At 35.3% G+C, this 22,435-nt stretch overlaps 1 protein-coding gene across 6 annotated transcripts in view; it reads right to left on the bottom strand.

Moving 5' to 3' along the window:
* Positions 1-16,142: 16,142 nt before the first annotated feature.
* The window catches only part of MDFIC (MyoD family inhibitor domain containing), a 53,255-nt gene continuing 46,962 nt past the window's right edge, over positions 16,143-22,435 (bottom strand). For all 6 annotated transcript variants that reach the window (XM_064656027.1, XM_064656023.1, XM_064656024.1 and 3 more), the window contains one exon: positions 16,143-19,756. In XM_064656027.1, the coding sequence (XP_064512097.1) occupies positions 19,509-19,756 (248 nt within the window). In that variant the 3' untranslated portion in view covers positions 16,143-19,508. The remainder of the gene's footprint in view (positions 19,757-22,435) is intronic.

Raw genomic sequence — 22,435 nt, 5'->3', positions numbered from 1 at the left:
TATGTAGAATGCAGCCAAACTGAAAGTTTAGGTCCCTTTCCTTCCCCTTCCTCTCCCTAGAGGAACTTTGCTGGCTGTTCCCTGTTTCCCATGACTAGTCCAAAGTATTACACAGCAACCAGAAATTATACCCTTTCTTCTGTAAGGCAATACCATAAAACAAACAAAAAAACCTCCCCCAAACCTCCTCCCCCCAAAAGGATCCACCTGCTCCCTTAAAACCCCCCTCCCCAAATATAACAAATAAAATAAAATAAAATAAAATAAAATAAAATAAAATAAACCCCAAACATTTTCATGGAAGCTTGCAGAACTGTCTTATTTATATTACTCTTAAATTCATTCTGAATACACCTGCAAATACACATAAATTCAGACATATTCCTGATAAAAAATGAGTCCCAAAATCATCACTCTGTGGTACTAGAAATAAACTTTACAAATCAACAACCTCCAAAACTCAGTCTAATGGGTGCAATGGGAAGACAGTCTGTGGCATTTGCCCATAAAACAGTATTTGCCCAGTGAAACAGATTCTGTCACACAGATTCACAGTCACACTTGTTCCTCACTCACTAACCTTCTTCATTTCAGTCAAATGTATAACTTAAATGTAATTGACCTCTACCAATATAACAAGCACATTTTCTGTTTCAAAAGATCTCTAAGAGAACAGTCCCTGTACAGGGATGCTGAAACTTAACACAAGTGCTTGAAGAGAGTGAACATTGTTGAAAACAGTAAACAATCATATGCTAACTACCAGTAGCATAACAAACACCAATTTTTCTATCATTGTGGTAAAATCATGTCAGTGTAGGGGGTGGGAAGAAAATGGGAAGATATAGTGACAGTACTCTGTGCATATCCAATTCTTATTATTCAGGAAAAGTAGGGGAAGGTGGAGTAAATTTATTTATAAAAATCCCAGGTGAATAATATATTAATTATCAAAAGGGGCTCAGCCAAACACTCAGACAATTTATATAGCACATCAGACAAAATACACCAGCTATTCAGAAAACCGGGGCAGATGAGATTATGCTTGTGCAGGTTGTGTCACTGACATGCAGCCTTCTAGACTGCCAAGTGAACATGCTACTAGACAAGCAAGTGAACATATTACACAAGGACCTACACAAACTACAAAACGATCAAAGACTGCTTCAATATCATAATGTAAAATTGTAATGGGAAGGCAGACAGGATGATAAAAAGAAGCAAATCTCTTTGAAATGTGAGTCAAGAGAAAAAAAAGTGACAAGCTCATAACATTTTCAGATGAGGGTTTAAGATTATGGCACCTTCTGCAAAATCAACATAGGAAGTGAACACTAACACATGCAGCTGTTAAAACAACAAGAATAGCATAATTTCTACAAGCTATACAACTCCACTATTAGAGAACTAATAGTGCTAATTTCAGAAAGGAAGATATCCCAGGACAGGGGGATGGGAGGTCTAGTGAAATGGAGAGCAGTGCTGCTAAATAATGTCGAGTGGTTTTCTGCCTTCTGTACATATAAAATAACAAGACTGGGCTCCACTGATTTCCCAGCAGCGATTCCAAAAGCAAGAAGCTGCAAAAGTGCTTTCTATTTTGATAGTTTTGTAATGATTGCCATAAACTCAAATTTAACCAAAAGGAGAGTTTTGCAATTGCAAAACCATGGGCTGCAGTACCACCAGTGTTTAAAAGTTGCCACTTGCAGCACCAGCTGTGGGAAGAATCCAACTGCAGGAAACCATGTGTTTTTATTTAATGTTGACCACAAAACTTCACTTTACTCACTGTTGAAATACAGGCTGCAGGAAGAATAGTTTTGTCCTTTGACTGGAAAAGTACTCAAGTTCCAGTTAACTCCTTTCTGAGAGACTGGCTGACTGGCCATGGTGCGATAAAAAGAATAAGGGCAGAAAATAGACAAAAGACTGTCATGAACAGCCATGAAAAAGGCCTAAACACTTCACAGTGGAATAACGTGGAAAGAAAAATAAATAAATAAAGACATTTAAGATTAAGATAAATAAACACAGCAAAGTTACACTGGAAAAAGCAAATCCCAAATCACTGTTGAACCATCTGTGGGAAAACATGCTTTTTGTATGATGGAGAAAGGTGTAGTCAGTTGCTACACAAGTGCTGTAATTTCTCTGATTTCCAAATAGCACCAATGTTCCTGTTAAAATCACCAGTAGAATAAAAGGACAACTGAGACAATTTCCCAGTTCTAAGAGGATTCTTAGTTTGGCTGCCTCTTCTGGAAATTTTATATCGTAAATCTCCATCTTGAGGCATAACAAAACACCAGGTAGCAGGTTAAAAATGCTTCTTTAAGTATCAGTTAGTTTGGTCCTACCAAATTGAGACAGCTAATATATACACACAGCATTATAAGAAAAAAATCAGAAATAAAAAAGCTGCAGGTTCAGTTTAAGGGTCTAATAATTTCATGATAAGTAAGAAACACTTCGTATTAAGCAGAAAACAAATTGAACAATTAGTGCATGATCAAGCTTATGGGGACAGACCTGCACACAGATGTAGGACTATAAGCTGCTCGATCAAGGTCTTTTGTGGGCTCAAGCATATGATTCAAATACTTCAGGATAAGCACTGGCTACTTTTCAAGATGAAATATTATCTATTTGATAATCTCTTTGAACATCTCTTTCTTGCTTTGCTAGTGAACACTGGTTCAAGACCAAAGTAGCTACAACAAGAAATCAAATCAACACAAAAAAGTAAATATTTACAACACATGTACCAGGGAAGCCAAAATGGGGGGAAGATAAAAAGTAGATTTTCTCTCAGTGCCAGCTGGCAGGATGTATGCTGCAAGCCCCACGAGGAGGCAGGTTGTCTGGCCCACAGGAGCTCTAGCACCCACAACTGTGATTTAAGGCAGGGAGCAAAACCCCAAACTTAAATCAAGAAGATCAAGTTCAGCAATTCATATAGTACCAATAACTGAAAAACAGATTTAAACCCCTACAATTGGATTTTTATTCAAAAATTAAATATCTTATGTTCTAGAGAGAACATCAATCTACTCCTGTTGTGTATTAGCTTTGTAAGAAAGATGGTGATTTGCTGGTGCATGCAGGGAGGGGGAGGAAAGAAAAGGTGTTTAAGTTTTTAAAATATGTGTTTATCAACAAAGGTTTAGCTTTGGTCCAAGTCTTTTTGTTTACTCGTTATGACCTTAATACAATCCTAAGCAAAGCAATTCCTAGAGAAGAATGCTGCATTTATAATGGATAAAACTTTTGTTGGCTTGACAGGTCAAGGTGCAGGGCTTTTTGGAGGCTTGTGGGACCTTCACTTTTCCTCATTTTGAACTTAAAAAAGGACAAATGTTCATAATTCTTCATTTTTGTTGAATCCTTAGAAATGTTTTTCTGCAGTTTAGCTACTATTGTGAATGATTCCTTTACATAGCTCCACAAGCTACCTCTGCATGAGGAACAGAACAAGTTAAGAAAATGATAAGAGAACTGCCTAGGGAAGACAGCGCTGCACTGTACATTAAAAAGATCAGAGGAAGCCCAGAAGCAGAACTAGAAAAAAACCACCTCTGTTCACAACATGCATCACAGTGCAGACATTTCCAGAAAACTCAAATACCATCATTGTCATTTTTGAAATCAAGAAAGCTGGGGCAAAAACTGCAGAAGGGACCTGACAAAAGTACAAGATAACGAGTCACTTCTATGGAAGGTTTTATTGAGACATTTGACCTTAAACAACAGATACAGTAGATTTTTAAGTCAAGTCAAAAGACTATTAGTCCTTGGATCCAAACCACTTCATATCTAGTGAAGAACGCTACTGAAAATGAAAGTTTCCTTTCCTTCTGTGGAAGGAATTCACTGAAACAACAAACCAAACAAAAAAGCTTTCAACCTAAGCAAACAAACAGAAATTGCGTTAGGAAGAGTTCTGAGCAGCATATTCTTCCTAAAATATTGATCATGACTGAGTAGCAAGCATTAGGTGAAAGAAGTAAAGGATGTGTCCAAAACACAGAACGTGATAGGAAGCAACCCCGAAGTGTATACATACACTTCAGCTTCATTTGCTGTCACCTCTCATTGACTGGCAACCTCAGTTCATAGAAGCAGGGATAGAACATGTTTTCTTGATATGTTTACCAAGTCTATGACTGCAAGAAAGTACAGCAAGAATAGAAATTAAGTGACTCATTTCTTAGAAATAGAAATGAAATTCTAGAGAAATTGTGTTAGTGCTTTTAATAACTAACTGTAAGAAAACTAGAACAAATATTTACACAGCAATAGACAGAAATTAGAAACTTCATGATCATTTAGTGGACTAAATGCTTGGAAGACCATTCAGAAAAGCTGAAACAAATAGATTCATGGTGAACTTTATCCTACTCTACATAAACAACAAATCAGTAAACTGAGATCCAGTACACAGAGGCTTATTTAAATTATTTTATTAATATTTATGAAACTCCTCTGAGAAACATGCTGTGAGTTGGTTTTGTTTGAGAGACGCCTGGATCTGGCGCTGGGTGATGTGGTTTAGTGGTTTCTTTTAAATGTCAGCTATTGGAATAAATAGTTCACAGAATCACAGAATCAATTAGGTCGGTAAAGGCCTTTGAGATCTTGGAGTCCAACCTTTTACTGAACATCACCATATCGACTAGATCATGGCACTAAGTTCCGTGTTCAGTCTTTCCTTAAAGACCTGCAGGGGTAGTGGCTCCACCATCTCCCTGGACAGCCCATTCCACTATCTAATCAGCCTTACTGCGAAGAATTCCTTTCTAATGTCTAACCTAAACCACCCTGGCACAGCTTAAGACTACATACTCTTGTCCTGTTGCTAATTGCCTGGGAGAAGAGGCCGACCCCCATTTTGCTACAACTTCCTTTCATATGAGACTTTTTCTTTTTTTGCTACTGCTTTTTAAGGAACCATTTAGCCTCTGCTGTTCCAAAGAAAAGACTGAAAATAAAAGTTGTGTTCTCAAGCATCTGACTACTAGGCTGTCACCCAGACTCTGTATAATTATAAATCATACAGTTGTAGATCAGTGATGTCTGTTTTTAAAGATATTCTAATATAGAGCAGCTCATAAACATTAATACATATGGATTTGTATTTCTACATTAAAAAAAAAATCTAGACACACCTCTAATTTGTGATACTCTGACATTTTGTTTATTTGAAGAAGGAAAAATAACCCTAAAACAAACACAAATTATTGTATGGTTAAGTTGGAAATTAGAAACTCTGCAGAAGGGATGATGAAGTCTATGTCTGTGTCAAATGGGAGGCACACATTAACATCAATTTTGCTCTTTCCTGGATGGCTAGACTTGCAATGTTACTACCAACCAGAGAAGTCCAACTTGTACACGCTTACATGGGATATTCCCCTGATGCAGTCTCTTCCACTAATCTTCTAAGTGTTGTATGTGATTCCTTCTGTGTGCAAAAGCTACAGGGCAAACAGCGATCAATGTGTAATTTGACTTGATGCCCTTTGAGTTTCCCAGTACTCTGAAACAGGCAAAATCACTTAGAGCAGCTGATTCAATTTGTCAGGCAGCACTGTGCGTAATGTGTATTAGCCCTAATTCAGCTGTAGCAGAATAGGGTGTCTTGTCAGTCTGTCAGTACATTGGGCTGGTTATTCACAGGAGCAAGGCAGAGTAGGATGTGAGCCATAAACAGTCCAAGCAAGAATATTTAGTTAGAGAGGAACTCATGTATATGTACATGAGTATAAATATTAACATTTACAGGCACATAGCAATACATTGTATAGACATAAATACAGTGATTGTAGATATTGAAAGGAAAGTTTACAGACAGGCACTTTCCCACATACCTCACCAAAGCACTTTGAAGGAACAAAGAAATTTTCTCTTTGGCTGTTTTTGAGCACGGTTTTCAGTTTTCCAGGCTATTACCTCTCAGGAGGTTTTGGTTTCCATTTCACTTTGGTTTGGATTTTGGGGTTTTTTGCTCTCCAGTTGCCTGGCTCCATCTGTCCCAGCACCCTGAGGCACATTTCTGAGAAAGGAAAGGTAAGAGGAAAATACAGGTTCCTCCATTTAATGTTAGTTTCAACTGTGAAGCTTTTTTTATACGAAGTTCCCCATGCTACTCTGCCATCAGACCTTTATATTCAGTGTTTGAAATCAGCTTAACAATAGAAAATTATAATAAAGAAAACAATGCATGTCTATTGTTTAGTATATTAATGTCAGGAAATAGTCATTTACACTAATTGTATCTGCATGTGAGCAATCAGTTCTGCTGTCCATGGTTTAAAAGTCCATTAAAGAAGATTATATATTGGCATGATCCCCTTAATTCAAGCCTGAAGGCTATGGTAATATTCATACAGGTAGGCAGACAGTGGGCCTACGCAGATGCAGATTTATAATTCCCTTTCATAAATAATAGTTTTATAAAATATACAAATGTGGTGTTTGAGCTACATCCCAGGATCATATCTTAGCTTCTATTTGAAACTTGCTAGAACACCTTTGGCCTCTATTGAAAATACAAAAAGATCTAACCTGAGAAAAAAAATGAGCTATCCTGCATTTATTTAAACCACATACAACACTGAAGCATCTTTTATCAAAGATGCAGAGGTACTTACCTTTCTTGATACACTATTTCTTGAAATGTCAGGATCCTAGAGAATTTCCATTAAGCTTCCAGTCAGCTTTTTTCTTAGTCTCTTCTGTTGCTTATCTGAGCTCAGAACTGGGCCCAAATAATTCAAACACAAGAGTTTAACACGCATATTAACCCAAACAGCACTGGATAAAGTGTTTCATACATAATTAGTAAAAAAATAAAGTATCTGAAATGCAATCAGCACAGAAGATATCACAAACAATTGTGCCCTTTCCATTTAAATTTTCACAAAAGACCTCAAAAAGTCTTTACACTTTTTTGCAAATTGCCTGCCCTTTGTGCACCAGCATCCTTGCTGGAGTGCTGATAGACTATGCAGGGCATCTACAGTCAACAGGACCTTGCTTTGCACTAACCTGATTAAGTAAGGAATGCTCACTTCCCAGGAATCCCCCATGGAGCAATAGTGTTCCTACGTGCCCAGCCATAACAGCAGTAATAACTGGATTCTGAGAGAATTTGAAAACCTTCCTCCACACACTTATTTCTGTTTTTCAACCTATATTCAAAGCGATACTTTGGCATTGCAATGTGATTTTTGACAGGGTTACAGTAAATTCATCATGCTAAACTGAAATGTTTCTGGCAGATGTCTACTCTGCAACAATCAAGCTATGTGTACAGTAAAATATGACAACCACAGCGATACTTCTAGTCGTAAAAATTACACATATATTTTATTAATGCTAACTGTGAGCACAATTACGCAGTATATTATTTATTGTTTTAAGTAGAAGACGTATAATTCAAAAACTTGCTTCAGCATGTTATGTGGATCAAAAATTTTATAAATTTAGTCTTGAGTCAAAAACTGTTATTGGTAAAAAGAAAATAAACAAGCAAATGTGTTAATAACAACAAAGTTTCTTTTTCAATCCTTTGGGCTTTTTTTCTTAGCCACTACCAAATTTTTTTTTCAGTAATTTCTAGTTTTATTCCTGAAGACTACCCTCGAACAATGGATTTAGAAAGCTATTTGCACAGGAGAGCGCCCGGGGGGAACCTGAATCATTAAAGGGGAATACCATAACTTTTCCAAAAGTAAATGTTAGAAAACCGGAGACAAAGAAGTAGGAATTATTTTGAAAGTAATTTACACAATTTATATTTACGAGAGTCAAGCTTAAACTATGCAAAGCGGCTTGTTCCATGAGCAGCAGAATTACTTTTCATTTGTGTGATTTCAGTCACTCAGTTTGACTCCTGTGCATTTAATAAAATGTGAATTTCAGCTGTAGGTTTTTCCACAATTAAACATTTTTAGTAAGTCTCCCTTCCATGGATTCCCTGATGGCTTATAAGAGCTGATCGAATTCTGCAAGTGTCCTCTCAGTGGAGTAAGAATAAGGCCATTCTCCTTTGTTTTTTGGGGTTTGTTTTTTTTTTTTCAATTGCTCTCACCTTACACTTGGTTTAAATGGGACCAACAGGCTTCCAAGTTATTAGTACTGAATAAAAAATTGGCTAAACACAGATGCAAGCATACACATCACAGTGGATTATTTAGCCCTTTTCTCTCTGGAAACCAGGATAAGAAAAGTGTAAAATTCATTTTGGTCATTGGAGAAATCCCCGTATGTCTCATAACACAGTCTAACAAACTACTAATAATTTCCATAGGGGTCAATTTTCATTTTATCATTTGACTCCCTTAAGGATAACCCGGGACCAAGGAAACCTGAGGGAAATAAATAAATAAATAAACCTAATGGTATAGTTTGTGAGTTAAATTTCTCCTGGAGTAGGGGAATGCAAAAGTATTGCTGAATCAATGTAACACAGCATTATATTAACCTCTAACTAAGGAGTAGGGAAGTGAAATATGCAGTTAAGTCTCTACACACATCTGACCTCTCCACCTGCTCTATAATTTCCTGCATTGCAACGTGTGGAAGGATAGTGTACAAAGAAAAGAGTCAGTACCCACTTCCTTTCCCCAGCCCAGAGGAATTAGACCTTCTAGCTCTGTATTTTTGCTCTTTTAACATTTCAGAGTAGATTTGTAACAGTTATGATGAGCCTACTGGCAGCTCACAACACACAAATCCCATTGGCCCTTTGTTTAATACACCGGAATACACTTTATCTTGTAAATTTTCCATAAACTTTTATAGCATAGATGAACTTTCATGCTTTATTTCAGTGTGAGTGGACTATTTATCTTAGCACTGGTGCTTATCTTCCTTTCACAGCCCATTTTATTAACCTTTTTTATATTAAGTAAATTCGCTTTTTATCTATGATGTTTGTTTTACAGGTAATTCATCCAATTTAAGGTATTTTCTTAGGGACTTCAATTTCATTTTGCCCTTGAAATTAACATTTAATGTGTTTTACATTTTTGCAATAGAAATTAATCTTTATTTGAATTATTAGTCCAGAATTATAACCTACATTCACTATATTTGAATGTTGGTATGGGAATCATCTAATCATCTGTGACCACCACATTATCCCAGACAGCTTCTGTGAGAGAGGACATACATATCTGTGTTGTGGAAATCCTGCAGTGGCAAAAAAAACCCAGCACCATTTAAAGTCCACTTTATTAGATTAGACTGTGGTACTACAATATTAGATATTGGTACTTCTCATGCTCCCACCAGCAAGGGTAAAGAAGAAAAGCAAGAAAAAAATTCCAGCAAATAAAACCCCAACCCACAGAGATGCTGTAGAACCTATTATGGGAAGACAGTCAAGGAGCAATCCACCTTGTGGACCCTGGAGAACTGCATCTGATGCATGTATCTTCCTTGCAGAGCACAGGTCAGAAAACGTCACTTCCTCATTAGATAATCTCTCTGAGCCCAGCTGATAAAAAGTACAGAATACCACTACTTTCCTTACACACATAAAATACATAGATATTGTACCAATAAAGGTGTTTTTTTGAAAAATATTTATTTCTATTTATTTTAATGTTTGACATAAGTAAGAATTCTATGAACCCCATTTGCAGTTAGGATAATCCATTCCTGCCACTAGAAAACAAATCCATGAGGTATTACTGCACCATCTCATTTAACCTCTTTAATATGAAAAAGAGTAAAATTCTATCCGGTTCAGCATTTATTCACTACATTTTTTTCTCTATATATGGTATATATATGTATGTATGTATGTATGTATGTATGTATGTATGCATACACACACAGACTTTTAAGGGTAAGCATATCTTTCAGAAAAGCATCAGTTGTGGGCCAAGATTATCAGGAGGTGTATAATCAAATGCTGAATTTGATAGTTTGTTCAACTCATTACTATCTTCACAGCTACATTCAGGTAAGAAATTGGACATCAATTTTATTTTGGCTTTACATTTTAGCTCCTTTTGCATTCTTTGGCAGAATAAGAAGAGGTTCAAAGCACTGTAATTTGTGCCTGTAAAGATACCAGTACAGTGTGATGAAGTCACATCTCAGTCTTCTGCTGGATAAACCTAAGTAGAATAAGCTATGCAATTCTCTATTTTAAAGTGATTTTATGTCTCTAAGTAATTTTTATTGTTCTGTTATGGACTATTTCTGTTTTTCAAAATGTGAAGAACAGAAAGTAGAGTTCTGAAACTGATTTCCTTAGCACATGCTCTTCCCTGCTTCCACTTACTGCATGATCCATTTAAATATTGAAAGGTCAGCACAAAAGGCCACAGCATTTCAGTTGAAAACCATTGTTCAGTACCTTCTTCACCATGACCCTCTGATCTTTTCAAAGTGTTGAAAATTAATCTTTTTTTTTTCTATGAAGTAAATTCTAAATATTTCCTTTCCCTTTCATAGCATGGAAAAATATTTTCTCAGAAGAGGTCCATCCTACCAGGTTCAGATTGCTCTAAATAAGCACCTTGTGAAAAGGTACTTATTTAATTTACTGTTCCATCAACTATTGATTCATCTATAAATTCTGCTAGAAATGTTTCCAGATCGGTGATTAAAATGTTGAAGAGAGCACAGTACCAATTTCCTCAGAACCTCTCTAAAATCACCCTTTTAACAATATTTTCATTTGACAGCTACTGTTTGAGATCTATCAGTTACTTGGTTTTAGTCTACATCACCTGCACATATTAAAGTATAATATTGCAAATCAGGATGTCATATAAATCCTCAGTCAAAAGTGTTAAGAAATCAAGTACATTATGGCTATACAACTATTCTTATCAGACAAACTTTTATTCTCATTAATGAATAATTGAGAAGTATTTTCCATAAAACTATATTGACATACATTAGTACTTTTTCTATAGTTTAATTTGTCATTATTTTCAGATCAAGCTACCAATGATTTTGCCTGTGAATGAAATGAGCTTCTAATTACCATTTTTGAACATGAGGGGTAGTAAGGTAGCATCAACCTTTTGAAATACAGTTTTTTATGTTAAAATCCACACTAACTCATGCTCTTAAAACCATAGTGCAAGGCTACTACAAAGTTATAGGTAAATTTAATAAGAAAAACATCAGTCTTTAGTAGCTTTTTTTTTAATTCATAAATATGTATTAAGCATCAAAGAAGCAGTGAGAATCAATAGGACTGGACAGGAAGTTTTAGTGAAAACACAGAGGATGCTGGATTAGTAAACTGAGTGCTGAAAAGAAATGGCAAGCAGCTGAAAGCTGAGGTGGAGTGAAAATACAAAAGTAACAAATGGAGATAAGCTTTAATGACATGGTAGAATCATTTTCTCAGTTTATTTGCTAAGACAGTACTTGTAGGTCTCCATCCTGGAAATTTTAAAAAGTGTTCCACAAACCCCATGAAAATCTTTCAAGGGTTTACGTAGAAGATCACAATGTTGATTCTTTGGACTGTTCCCTTTACAGAAGTTAAGGTGAAACTGAAATATTGTCACCTTTCATGCTACCAAAATCCTTGCATGTTTATAGAGATGAATATATCTCTTATCTCAATACACCATCCAACATCTCTGTTTCTTATTAGCAGAAAAAAAATGCCTGCTCTCTGAGTCTTGTGATAGTTTGAAATGAGAAGCATAGCTCATACAGTTTTTAGTGTCTGAGATTAATGTTGTACTGAAAAAGACAGGTTGAAGAAAATGGAACTAGATTTCTTTGGATTAGGCAAGAGAAAACCAGATAGGAGTATATAAACTATATGAAAGGTTAATATATGAAAGTGATACAAGAGAACAGTGATTGTTCTACACATCCACTGGGAATGGAACATAGGTACATGAGTCTTACTTGCAGAAATGAAAATAAGATTAAATGGGGTGTTAGAAAAAAGCTTTCTATCTATAAAACTGTAGCACTGGTGACAATTATCTCCAGTGTCCAAAATTCCCTCCATCAGAGGTTTCCAAGAGCATGATTCTGGATATTCTTTCAGCTTAGAGTGCTGAACTGGAAGTTCTCTAGAAGTCTTTTCCAACCATGTACTCCTGTGTTTCCACAAGATTTGTGTGCACATTTGGGGATTAATCTCTTTCAGTACTAGCCTTATTTATATGAATGATTATGCCAAGTAATTTCCAGCAAAAGTTAGAAGTTAATATAACTTAGAAACACAGTATGTTTTTGTCCTTTCCAAACAATTTGTGAGACAGGAGTTCAGTATGAAGTAACCTGTTTTCATTTACATGTACATATACTACAAAAATATTACAGTTTTGCTTTCAGATGCTATAAAAATTACTATCAACTTTAAAAGGATGTGAAACACCAAAAAATACATTTTCACCACAGGTTTTGTTACAAGACTTGCATATGCAATACATGGAACAATTTAAAAATCATTTTGATGCATTATGAATCACCTGTAAAAAACTAAATAAGTGAGGACATTCTCAATTTGGTAAATATTTATAGAGCCAAACAATATGAAGTATATGTAACAATCAAATTTCTAGTGAAAATGTATGCAAGAAGGTTTATTTTGAAAGGACAATTCCTACTCCCAGTGTCATACCCAATTAAATTCTCCAGGTAATGACCCCATTTGCATAGAGAGCTGAACCCACAAGTGGGAATTTTAATGGGCACACCACCTGAGTACATTAATTGAGAGTGACACTACTTGAACTAGTTTTGTGCTTACCCCACTGAAAATTCTACTCATATTATTTTTAATGTCAAGCTACAAGTCAAATTTCAAGATGATGGATTTGTTCTTTTTTAAGCATTGAATTTGAATAAAAGAAGGCTTTAATTCTGTTATGCATTGCATACCTTTAACTAATCTGTAGTTCTGATTCTCACCATTGCTTCATTTTTTCAGTGATTGGAATTTAATTTTATTCATTAATTTGTGAATAATTAGATAGAAAATAATGCCTTCAGCAGCTAAATTACTTCTAGATTGCTGCTTAATGTATTTTAACCAGAATATGTGTTACAGTTAGGCTGACATAATAGTTTACTAAAATGTAATTGTGTAAATATGTCTAATTATTCTTTCTGAAGAAACAAGATTGAATATAAAATTTCAGTCATGGATACCTTAATTTTCTTAAACTTAACCCCACGAAAGCTTGGTAGTTGCAAAGCAGATTACTGATACAGAGTGAGCAGTGGTCAATAGAAGTGAGTCCCTTGTACCACATTTCCCTTTATCCTTCACATGCTACTTCTAATGACCTTGAAGTTATTGTAGATTCTAAATCACTGCTATTAGTCTACATTAAATATGTAATCAAGGTGTCTCCTCCTCACATGAAGAAACAGACAAATGGAGTTGCATTTCCTAGGGAGGAAAGCAAACTCATGTTTTTTAATACATTTATTCTTCCCTGTTTCTTCTTATTAGTCCTCAGTAACTGAAAGTAGCACAGAATGCAAAAACTAGCATATATACATATCTGTTACTGTAAAATATATTAATTTTAAATTAACGTACTAGTCTTATTCTTGTGATCAGAACTATTTTGAATATTGCCAGTCTGCAAGACTCTGCAGAATCCAACTCAACAGAACTTTTGGTTCTTTATTTGAGCAAGATAGAATCAACACATTTTGATTTCCATATGTTTAAACATAAACAACTATTGAGCTACAGTTACTTAGATGAAGTCCAGAGTTCCCAAGACATAATTTTTACAAGTCTGTTTGACTAGAAGTTGCATATAGCACTGAATGTAAAAAAGATGAAGAAATAACTTACAATGTAACATGTATTGTGGTATTGTCCTAGACCTCCACAATGAAGGCCCCAAAGATTTAAAGGAAAAACAAAGCCAAATATACAACCTTGTGATAAAGCTAAAGAGACTAAGGTAGACACTGTGGATTTGGTGCCTAAAAAAGCAGGATTGTAATGTGAAACATATGCAAGTTAGAGTACAGACTATTCACAGTGTGGTCACTTCATGCAACTTGGAGATGAGGCAAATTGTTGAATCCTACATCACTGATTGAAGAGGGATTGTGTAGTGCTTGGGCACCAATCACATACCCTACTGAGATGATATAAAGAGCCTCAATTAAGGTGGAGTATTTTGTCAGTTAAAATATCACACGCATATCAGAATAAAAATTAGTAAGATAGTATTAAAGGTATAAAGGTATTATACAATCTTTCATCTAACATCACATTTTTATGAATACCGGATGGTTATGTACTAACAAATGCTATAACATGCATACATAAAAGAAGAAAACAGGATTGTATGCAGTGCACTGGAACAGGTTGCCCAGAGAAGTTGTGAATGTTCCATTCCTGGAAGTGTTCAAGGCCAGCTTGGATGGCAAGTTTAAGGCGTCCCTGCTCACAGCAGGAGGGCTGGAACTGGATGATGCTTAAAGTCCCTTCCAACTCAAGCCATTCTATGAATCTGTTATTAAAAACCATATAGAGATTAAGATGACCTAATGAAACTCTTGCAGAATGATGATTCGGAGAAAGTTCTCTCTTTCCAACTATAGTAAAAGTAGCTCATCATATTAAAGATTTCTAAAGAAGAGAAGAGCAATCCTTTTATGCCATGAAACCATGGGTAAATAGCATAAGCAAGTGTTTTGTACAAGCAACCAACTTCACATTCAAGCGTACTGAGCACACTCAACAAGTGCATCATGGAAGTGAGGGCACAGTATTATTTTTACCAAACTTCTTTCAATATCCTGACACTGAAATTGAGTTAAGGTCCCCCTGCTCTCTTTGGGAGTGCTAAGAACTGGCAGAAGGGTTAGAAGGTAGAGGAAAAAGTACTATTAATGCCTGTAGGATTCTAGAGCTACTAGTGTCACCATCAACACTATATGGAGTCTTCCAACAGATGGTGTATGCACTTAAATAAAGACAGAGAGAACAACAGAGAAAAGACACCAGGGAGATATTTCTCTAAGGTTTAGCTTAATTCTGGGGCCAAGAGTAAGATTTCAGATGTGTGATTCATTTGATGATATGTATGTTGCCTTCCAGAAAGTTACAAGAGTGCAGATAATAGGAGATTTATCTGGAGATACATCGATGCAATTGGCATTGCTCTCCAAGAACATATATCAAATATTACAACCATTAAGACAATTTAAAAAAAACCTAAATATGTGAAGAGCTCAGAAAAGTTTATCAGTTAGAATATTATAAATACAGTGATTCATCAAAGTCAACAAACAGTTCTTAAGCTGAATACTATGGCTGAAATAGAGTAATTAGTCAATCAAAAAGCTCCTGAATGATCCTGATCCTTCTTCACAACAGCCATTTTTTTCTAGAAATATTGAATCTAGAAAATAGAAATATTATGTTTTATAGCTACTGGCTAGAACACCTGTAATAATTCTCAAATGATGCTATTTGTCTATGTTTTTATTACTTCTCTTACTAAAACAATTATTTTTGCAAATGGTCTCAATGGCAAGACTTCATGATACACACTCCAGCATAATTTCTGTCAGTTTTATCATCTTTCCTCTGCAATACCCAGAGAAGCAATTTTTTTACACCCTCCAAGGGCCCACATATACACAGACATGGTAGAATTTTCAATAAATTTAAAACAGACATAGAAAAATTAGTGTAAAAGACTGTAGACATGCAGTTTCTGCAGTTTTAAAGTAACATAAGCATGTTCACACAGCTTAGGACAACATGAAAAAAAATCTTTGGTTAAATCACAGTTGGAAGTCTACTCCATCTGTGTTTAAACTAACTGATTTTAAAAACATACCTTAATTTAAAACAGTGGTACTGTGTGCAAGCCTTTGTTTCCCAGCCACATAGACAATTAGACCGTAGTATGTCTTCTGCAATACTATGAACCGACTACACTCTTGGTTCAGCTTGTTTTCAGAACCTGAGTTGGCTTAGCTCCACCTGTAAGACAACTTGTGCACACTGGTTCACCCTCTCTGTAAATCACTCAAAGACCAACATAACACCTTGAGGAAGTGTCATAATGGAAGAAAAACCACAAATAGACATGAAATTATATGAAATTAATGTTCAGAGGAGTAACAATGCAAGATTAGAAGAAAAATATATCCCAAAGTTTCAAAATAAAGATCTTTATTTCAAAATAGTGTTTGTAAGTAGCACATCCAGTTGATATAAAATACAAACAGCAAGTTTTTCAAATGGGCCGGTTTGCAGAACTATATACTGAAACACTGTACAAGTTACAAAAACTATTATAAAATAGACAATTAAGTTCTGATATTTTAATTTTATTTAAACTCTATTTTCACATTTGACTCCTAATTCTGCTTGTTTTAATTACACAAGGTGCTTACAAGATTGTTTATAGAGTGAAAACTACAAAACAGAATTTAAGAATATAAATATAGAAAGGAATTCCTTAAACTACATGCTAATATTCTCTGCTACAAAGATACATTTTCCAAAAGTGCTAATATCTCTATGACAAACAGTAGCAGATTGCATTTAAATGTCAAACAAAACACACAATTTTTTATTTTTTTTCAATTGTCTGTAATACTTTGATACTTCTAATCACTATGAGGTTTAATAACACTATTTTCACTTCCTAGTATTTCACAAATGAAGTGGGAAAAGACATGTCTGCATGTGTGCATCCATGTGAGTGACAGAGTATGAACACATATGCATATATGCACGAACCAAGTTTTTGTAATTATTATTTGTATTTTAACAGTAATGGAAGTGAATGCTTAAAAAAAATACATTTCCCAGGTTTTCATAATTCTGACAAATTAAAAACCCTTATGAGTAGAACCCTTATAAGTAGAAACAAGGGTTTGTACAGGCCAAACTGTATAGATAACTTTTACACAGGAAAAGGACTCCCTAGATTGGTATTTTCTCTCTTTTTTTTTTTTTTTTTTAAACCATATCATCCTGTGGTAAAAGTAACGTTTAGTAAGATTTAGTATTTTTAAAGCATCGTATACAAATGTGCAGTTTTCCAAGCACAAAACTGGAACTGCTCCAGCTGGCATGGATATTGGGGTAGGACAAGAGTCTGGAAGACCAGTTCTCTGCCCCCAAAGGCACATTCAGACAAGAAACAGCCATAATTCACCTCTCTGCAACCAGAAGGACATGAGGAAAGACAGTTCATGGTGCTGGTTAGCCCCAGAGAACATGTCCCACCATGACGGTGTCAACTACAGACCTACAATGGACAAAGCACTGTCTCGACTTTTCCCAAGGTGCATTGAGTCCCAGTGCTTACTGTGATGCCCCCAATTTCCCCAGAGGCATTATGTCTTACAAAGGTAAAACGGCTCCAGGCAATGCCACTCAGCCAAGGCACCTCTTCCCCCCTCCCAATGTGGTTCAGACTTTTAGGAGTCATAATTGAGCCCCATAGGTCAGATTCTGAGCACTGGGAATTTATCAGTTTAACTATGTGATTCCTTATTAGCCTGCCTATTACCATAATATTTTTTTGCTCTCTAACTGGAGCTAAACCAATGGAAAATTCTGACATGAATGGAAATGCGCGTAGTTGATGCCAAGCAGATCAGAATCTGGCCCAATATATGGGAAAAAAACCCATAATAAGAAATAATCCTTGTAGTAACCATAAAAAACAGAGTAGGACACCCTCTGCAGGTGAATCCACATTGCATCAGAATACACCACAATATTGCATATGTTAAGGCAAAATGTAACACTTCCCAGCTCCCCAGTATAGTTGAGGATTTGGTTATGTTACCTTCAGTGATAACTTGCAGTAGTAGGCACTACTAGCCAGTGTTCACAAGAAGAAGCTTTGGTTAATATCAGACAATTTGTTGATTTAGCTTCACACTCCTGTGATCTTTAGCTTGTCACATTTGCATAAACTGAATTCACTATAGAATAAAGAGACATTTATGGTCAATTCACTCAACACAAATATGCTATTGGCTATTGATGATTCTTGTAACAAGGCCTAAATTTATGAGATCTAGCAATCTACAAATGGGAATTCTGAAGTGTGGATAGGAAAGTTTAAGTACGTGAGATCAAGATGTGTAGGTGGTTTACACAGAAAAGTTCACAAGCTACAGACATGGAGGGAAGAAACTAGCAGGTGGTAAAGAAAATGGGTATTCGATTACCTAAATCTGGGAATGTGATAAACCTTTTTATGTGCTGAAAAAAATTCATTTCACAATTACAATTACAAAGAGAGGTATTTCTTGGAAAACCCTGATGGTATAATAGGGAAAAGGTTGTCCAACAGATCCTAACTGTATTTTTCAAACATTTTAAATCCCAGTCCTTTTATTTTCAAAGGCTATCATACATTTTTAAAATGTCCTTTTTTATACAGTTATTTTAAAATAACACTTAAAACGTATTTGAGAATAAACATTTTTTCACTTGCTTTTTGCATTCAATGACAGAATTCCTTAGTCAAGTGAGTTTAATTTAATTTGGTTTAAATTCTGCTACCCTCTGTGGATCTTTCTCACAGAGTGAAGAAATAAATACTAACTTTTGTGACACTGGCTCTAAGGCCACAAACACTGACTGGGCCACTTAATGCACAGGTTGAGATTCTTGAGTTAACTTCTAATAATTTCCCCCTTACAACCAAATTTTGAAGATTTGTTAGTCTATTAGTTTGTTACTCTAAAGATATATGTCATGTCTAGACAGATTTCAAAAGTCTCTCTCTAAAAAGAAGCATTTCAAGTAATAATAGTACTGAAGTAAAAAATAAGTTCTCTATTCTGTCCTGATTGATAACAAAGAAATCCTGGTACTCTTCTAGTCCATCGCAAAACTTACACTTGACTACAGTTTTTTTGATAGTATCAATATTGACAATGCAAAATACCAGGAATCTCTCTCTCAAACCAATAAGATATTAAAAACAAAAGAAATATTGCTAACTTGACCACTGTAGCAAAACCAACAATAGATTTCTGATGCTGGCTTTTGAATTAAGCTTAAAATAATAGAGCAAAGTTGCTTTCAACCCAAAGAGATAGAAATAAAGATGTTTTGATTTTCAGAAAGTCTGTAAAGGCACGTTATGCATGGAGGCATTTGAGTGTTTAAACACTAAAGTAGGTAAAGGCAAATACTTAAGGCTTTGCTCTGCAGTCTGTTCTCTGACCAAAACCTATCACTCAATTCAAATGAAAATTTTGCCTTCATACAGCCTGTGGTATCAGGCCTATAAATTGGTTTCAACAAAGTCTTCCATTTGCAAAGACAAAAGGAAGCTGGAATGTAGCTTTAGTTTCACATACAAAACTATACAACCTGCGTTAGAATACAGATTTGAGGATTACTTTTTAAAAAAACATTTATATAAAGGGAATTAGCAGTGCAATACCAGTTGGTTGTGTGAAAATCTTACCTTGTCTTTCTTTAAATGCTTTTAAAGAAAAGCTCTCCAGTTTTACAGAGAATAAAATAAAAAGGGATAAATATTTCATGATGGGAAGCAGATCCCACAGCATTCCATGCAGATCTCCAAGCAGTCTGAAGATTCACAACATGCGTCCATTATGCCACAGTCCATATCACACGGGCAGTTACAGTCATCTCCCATCTCGTCCCCACAGCAACAGCAGCAGGCTTCTGATGTGCAGATGCCACAGGATGCTTGTCCCAGAACAATGTTACAGAGGGTGAAAAATTCACAGAACAAGCAAGCCAGGATACAGTGAACACAGCAATCTTCATATGTAATAGTTCAGTAGCACATCATGAACAAACAAATACCCAAAAAAAAAAAAAAAAAAAAAAGGAAAGAAAAAAGAGAAAATAATTAATATGTTATTGTAAATCCAGATATATCACTATGTCAAATAAGTAGCTGAATGAAAATTGTTCAGACTAGATATAAACTAACACCACAAAAAATGTTTCCCATCTTTTCAGGACTGGTTTTGGTGCAAGTTTCTTGTCACCACTTCCCTTTATGCAAATCCCAAGTACAAAACATCTGCTTAGATAAATTTCTCTAGTCATTTATTATGTAAAACATCTGTATCTATTATCTTCAGTTTTAACTTCTTCTACACAGATTGAAAATAATAAAATTAGAAAAACAGCTAGTGAGGGAAATTACCTAAAATTATTTTCAGCCTCTCCCAGTGCATCTCACCCTTCTAAATCTGTTTTGTTGACTTGGTGATTATGAAGGAAAATAAAAGAGTTGCCTCAACATTTTTACTTTCTGTATTGTTTTATGCGCACCTTAGAAGCAGCATAATAGCATGTTATAGGCATTTCTTACTTTCAACAGTATGTAAAATATTCAGTCAAAACAGATTTTTCTATCTCTTTTCTATACAAATCTATTGGCAAACCTTTTAATGTACTACTTTAATATTCCATAGAGTTCATAACTACACCTGAACATCAATATCCACGTCTTATAAGTACTACGAAATTATATGAGACAATTAAGGTGTCCCACAAACCATCTGCAAAAAATATGGCGCCCAAAGAGTAAATATATGGAATAACTTCAAACAATTAATATATCCATGAGACATGACAGGTAAACACAAAGATTGGAACCAAACGTGTGAAAACTTAAAAACAGAAGATGGAGAAATACTTCCTTCCTAGCCTCAGCTTTCATTCTTCTTTTTACTGCTTGCAAACCTTGAACTCTTTAGCCACAGACAGGTGAAGATTGGGAAAATGTTCTGGGGAAAATATCCTGCACAATCTCACCCTTTCCCTGTCTATCACTGGTATCTTCTGTGAGAGGCTGTTAGGAATGACAGGATATTGAGCCACATGGGCAATTGTCTGATCACCTACAGATGTTATGTTCTATAGATGTTATGTTCTTACAGTTCACAGGCTGTTACTTCTGTCATAGAGGAAAACTTGCAATTACTTGCAACAGTTATACTATTCTCAGGCCTTCTAAACAAATTTATAAATGTAAAAAATTATGCAGTAGCTATGACAAGTATCTTGATTGATTCAAAATACCTCTAACATTGCAGAAACTCTTGACTGCAGGGTAGTGCAGTGATGACTTAACACCAGAAAGTATGAATACTTCAGCAATGCAGCAACAGAGGCTCAGAGCTTACTATACTACTTAGATACAACACTTAGCTTGGATATACCTGTACCACAAGGTCCTAAGCCTCAACTAGTCACACTCATAATGTACTAATGAACACTTATGCTCAAAAGAAAACTGAAATATCAGAAAAAGCAAGATGGAGAAAAAAACCCGTAACCTCCAAAACTCCCTACTACTGTGCAGGAAGTAAAACTGAGAGGAAACCACAGGTAAGATTAACCTGCTTTTAAAGAAAGTTGTTGCTTGCATTAAAAGGCTGTTTTTCACAAAGTCATACTGTCACTAAATAAATGACCTTCATAGAAAACACAGAGGATATGTTAAAAAAAAAACTGGGGAGTATCAGTTCACTGAAGAGGACCAAAGCCAGACCAATAGCGATTAATCAGCTGGTTGTCATGGAGATGGTGTTAAATTTGTTCAGGTACAATCTCCTTTCAGATTTTCTTTTAATATGAAGGAAAAAGATAAAGAAGCCAAGAGTTCTATCTAAGAAGCCTTCATATTTGAGGAATTGATGTTTTACTATTTTGCGTCCTTAAAATACAGCTGAAAGAAGATAATACAACAACAAATGTTTTTCTACAAATGTTTTAGTACACCATAATCAACATTTATGTGTTTTGGTATTGAAAAAATAAAACACTCAAACAAATCTTGCCTGCTTAATGCAGCATATGAAAAATTGCAGGAGAAGAAATAAACATTCACAGATGTTATACGTACTTGTGGATGGGCAAGAGACAGAGTTCATAGGTTAAACAAAAGGGACTACATTCAGAAAGCACTTTCTGGACCCACAAAAGAACTTTTCCCTCCTAATCTATAAAACCCACCAAATCAAGACTTACAAGAAAAGGCTGTGTTGATTCAAATAAAGGTATTTCAAAGGTAAAAGTTATCAAAAATCGTCCAAGACCCGGTAAGAAATTTTGGCCACTAGTGTTATTATGGAAACTCTTTAGAGGGTCTCTTTTTCCATCTCTTCTTCACTGACTGAAACACTAAAAGGATTTTTTTACCCCCTTTTTATTTTTATTTCCTTCTCCCCAGATGGCAAAACTAATTTTCCATTCAGAAAATCTTAATATAACAATTTTACTTAATCTCCACAAACAATTAACATAAAGTAGAGATATCCTTTACTGCTCTCTTTATTCTTGCAATGACTCATTTGTACAATGATCATAAACTTTGATCCACATTTCAAGGACAAATCTGAAATAATCATGCTTTTATGTTCTTCATGTTATTGACTTTTAATAGCTATCCAGGTAGCAATTATTTAACACATGACAAAGCAT

Source organism: Pseudopipra pipra, chromosome 5, assembly GCF_036250125.1.
Source record: "Pseudopipra pipra isolate bDixPip1 chromosome 5, bDixPip1.hap1, whole genome shotgun sequence".
Classification (NCBI taxonomy): domain Eukaryota; kingdom Metazoa; phylum Chordata; class Aves; order Passeriformes; family Pipridae; genus Pseudopipra; species Pseudopipra pipra.
This window is presented reverse-complemented; position numbering and strand designations above follow the sequence as displayed.